The sequence below is a fragment of the Elephantulus edwardii genome, unplaced genomic scaffold (assembly GCF_000299155.1).
Source record: "Elephantulus edwardii isolate Elephantulus edwardi_28Jun2011 unplaced genomic scaffold, EleEdw1.0 scaffold00078, whole genome shotgun sequence".
NCBI lineage: Eukaryota > Metazoa > Chordata > Mammalia > Macroscelidea > Macroscelididae > Elephantulus > Elephantulus edwardii.
In genome coordinates, this window is record NW_006399828.1 from 13515134 (window position 1) to 13519111 (window position 3978).

The 3978-nt window shown below is 37.8% G+C and overlaps 1 protein-coding gene across 1 annotated transcript in view; it reads left to right on the forward strand.

Moving 5' to 3' along the window:
- The window catches only part of RGS13 (regulator of G-protein signaling 13), a 44932-nt gene that overhangs the window by 30822 nt on the left and 10132 nt on the right, over nucleotides 1–3978 (forward strand). Inside the window, exon 3 of the mRNA XM_006889531.1 lies at nucleotides 3270–3436. Within this exon, the coding sequence (XP_006889593.1) occupies nucleotides 3270–3436 (167 nt within the window). The remainder of the gene's footprint in view (nucleotides 1–3269; nucleotides 3437–3978) is intronic.

Consider the following 3978-nt stretch of genomic DNA (forward strand, 5'->3'; position numbering starts at 1 on the left):
AAAGGGTGGAAGGACAGTGAGGGAGAGGAAGACCCCAAATGAGATGGATTGACATGCTAACTTGAGGCAATTGAATCAGGTGTGTCAGAGAGTGGCTGATAGGGCAGAGTTGTACATAGGGTCACTGTGAGTTGTGAGCATGGGAATGATCATATGAAACAGAATGTCAATGAAGAAATGTGTGAAACGCAATGTATATCAATGGAATACAATATATATTGTAGTTTTACGAAAGCCAATATAAAATATTTTTAAAGAGAAATGTTTTTGCTAAAATTTAAGTTCTCCAAGTGGGTAAGAATGTTTCTAATCCATAGCATTTCTTATTTTACATTTCTCTACATCCTTTACTTCCTGTCTAGTCCTAACAACTGTTTCTGTTGAACCATCTCCCACTCAGTGCCATGAAGGTTACATTTGCTCACTTGAAAATTGTAGGTCATGCTTTCATTTTATGTATTATGAAGATGGCATATATCTTGAAGAATTCTAGCTTGCCTCAAGACTAATAATTCCTTGGGAAGATGCTGCCTTAATTTTCATTTTTTCTCTTGAACTCATTCTTCCTGCTTCACTGATAAGAGAGCCATCAGAAGCCAGGAAGTCAAGAAACTTAACTTTTTTTGAGCTCAGAAGCATTTTCTTATTTCTTCTGTGAAGATCCAGGGGAATGTAATATCTTTGCTATTACTAGTCTATATGATTATCATTATTTCTTCAACTTGCAACTCATTGCCATTGAGCCAGAACCAACTAATAGTTTATCCTCTAATGGCTTTTCTGAAGCCATAAACTGCATATGACAAAATTGTCCATTATTCTCCCTCTGAGTCCCTAGTGGATTTGAACTGCCAGAGAGGTGTATCTTTTTGGCTTAGCAGTGCAACTCCCTATGGGCTATGTTGACCAAAATATTGTTAACCAGAACATTTTGCTGTCAGTCTCTATGTGCCCACTTAGAGTATTACATGTTTATATTAACATCAATTGAAAGTTCTGTAGCTGGTTTATATATTAGCCAATTTCACAGCTCAAAGGAAGTCAAGAGATTTCCCTTTGACCAAAGAGAGTTCAAAATTTTTCTTGAAGTGATTATTTGAACCCTGAAAATAGTAGTTCTCCCCAAAATGTGTTAGGTTTATTGAAATTCCAGTTACTCTATTGAGAAATACTAAAATAAAGTTGTTGCTATTTGATAGCAAATTGGACCCAAAGCCACTGCTGTTAATGGTGATTCTGGAGAATGTAAACTTTTATGTGAGGAGACTGTCCATCTTTTCCCACGTAGCAGCCAGTAGGTTTAAACTGTCAACCTTCAAATTAACATGACAACGTGTAAAGCACTATGAAACTAGATCTCTTTATACATAAACATTCATTGTTGTCAAGTTGAAACTGACTGACAGCTGACCTTCTATTGGCTTTTCAAGTCTGTGAATCACTTGGGAGCAGATCACTTGTCCTTATCCCATGGAGCCGCTGAATTAAAACTGCCACAGAGACATCTATGCATTTGGGTATATAGCCCAAATTCCTCTGCATCCACATTATTGGAGTTAGGTGTGATCAAGTCACGGTGTCCTTTCCCGCACCATCCTCACAATCTCCAACCTGCACAAGGCCATTATTAAAGTCACTATATTGAGTCAGTGATGAGGCTTAAGGGGGTAAGTATGGAAGGGACAATAAGATTGAGCAGGGTTCAGAGCTGTTGTATATATGGGGGCAATATGAGTCACAGGTGACTCAATCAAACATAAAAACATCGTATCAATTCTTCTTGCTGAGGGTCTTCCAATTTTTTTCTAACTTTCCACCTTTCCCAGTAGCGAGTCTTTTTCTAAGAACTAATCTCTCCTGACAGCATGTCCAAAATATGTGAGATGAAATTTCACTTACTTGTCTGTAGAAGACACCCTGATTGCATTTCCTCCAAGACATAATTGTTTATCCTTTTGCGCCATTCAATACTTCTCTCTAATACTTCACTTGAAAGGAATAGATTCTTCTTCTCTCATCCTTATTCATTTTGCAACTTTCAGATGCATAGGATGTAACTGAAAATAGCATGACTTGGATCAGGCCCATCTTAGTTTTTAAGCTGGTGTCTTTTCTCTGTAACTCTTAGGAGATGCCCTTGACAGTTTATTTTCCCAATGTAACATGCCTTTTGATTTCTTAACTGCTGCCATGGATATTGGTTGTAGATCCAAGAAAAATGAAGTTTGTAACAATTGCAACCATTTCTCCATCTATCATGATGTCATCTTTTAATCCAGTGGGAAGGAGTTGGGATATAATCCTTATTGGAGGTTGTGGTCTTGGATCTTTTTCAGTAAGTGCTTCAAGAAGTCTTCTTCACTTTCTGCAAGCAACATTGTGTCATCCGCATAACAACGGTTCTTGATGTGCTTCTCTACTCTTGAAGCCACGTTCTGCTTCATATAGTCTAGTTTCTGGAATTATTTGCTCAGCATATAGATTGAATAGGTATAGGTTTGAGTTTTTCACCTGCAAACACTAGGGTCTACAAAATAGAACCATGATAAAAAAAGCTCCAGCATGTTTCTATGTATCTGCCCCCTGCAGAAAGGCAACTAAAGATCTGAGCAGAGGATAACTATCTCTACTGTCAACAATCACTTGATATTTATGCTAAGAATAGTCACTACTTTGTCCTAGTTTCTCAGATAATTTTTTAACCCTCTGAGCTCTATTTCTTGTCTGGTCCTTTATTTTTCAGTTGGAACCCTAAACCATAAATGTGATATTGAATTTTAATCTATCCATGTTTTCCCATTGAAAAGCACTCCAGGCTGTAAACTTACTCATTTTATCACTTCTAACTGACCTAGGTATCTTCCTTCCGATGATGACCTGTATGTTTTGTTTTTAAGCTTTTTTTAACCCATAATTCAGCGTGGTTTATTAAGTATTTCATGTCAGTTTCATGCCCAGAGCTTTGTCTACTTATCCTAGAACCATTTGTATGGGTGAAGATACTGACCTGACTGAAACAAAAGCCAAATCTGTCTTGGAAGAAATGCAATCATAATGCTCCTTAGATGCAAGGATGATTAGACTGCACTTCATATACTTCATGCATGTTATCAGGAAAAACCAGGCCTTGGAGAAGGAGATCATACTTGGCAAAGTATAGGGTCAGTGAAAAAGCAAAGCATACTTTCAATTTAAACTGCATTAAATATTGTCCCTATTTTTAATCCTCTTGGCCCATGAAAATTAACTGCTTTTTCGATTGCTTCTAGATGGTCCAGGAGTCTATGCAGTATACTTAAAATCAGAGCACAGTGAAGAAAATATTAAATTCTGGACGGCATGTGAAACCTACAAGAAGATTGACTCACGACGGAGCAGAATTTCTATGGCAAAAAAACTTTATGAGATTTACATTCAGCCACAGTCTCCTAGAGAGGTAATTAAACATCTGACTATGATGGCAAGTGAAAATCAGTGTAGCCCCCAGAAGGCAGTAGTCTCTGCCAGGCACCCTTTTGTGTGAGGCACCTCACATCCATTATCTTTTAAAATTCTATATAGTACGTATATAAAAAACTAAGCCCTTTGCGAAAGCATCAGTTATGATTCATAGTGACCCAGTAAGAGAGATCCTGATCCACTGTTTCCCAAGGCTGTAAACCTTCACGGAAACAGAACTACCTCATCTTTCATTCACAAAGAGGCTGGTGGATTTAAACTACCAACATTTTTATTAGCAGTCAAGCTTTTACCACTGCACCCCTCAAGACTTCTTAAAGTCAGTATAGTTTATTTTACAGATCAAAAATGAGAATCTGAGACTAACTTGTTCAGTATCGCATTATCAGCTAAATGTTAACCCTTGTTGTTGTTGTTGTTATTTGCCGTCGAGTCGCTTGCGACTCATAGCGACCCTATGTACAACAGCCCTAAACTCCTCTCTGTCCTGTGCCAATTGCACTGTCTCTGACACTCCCA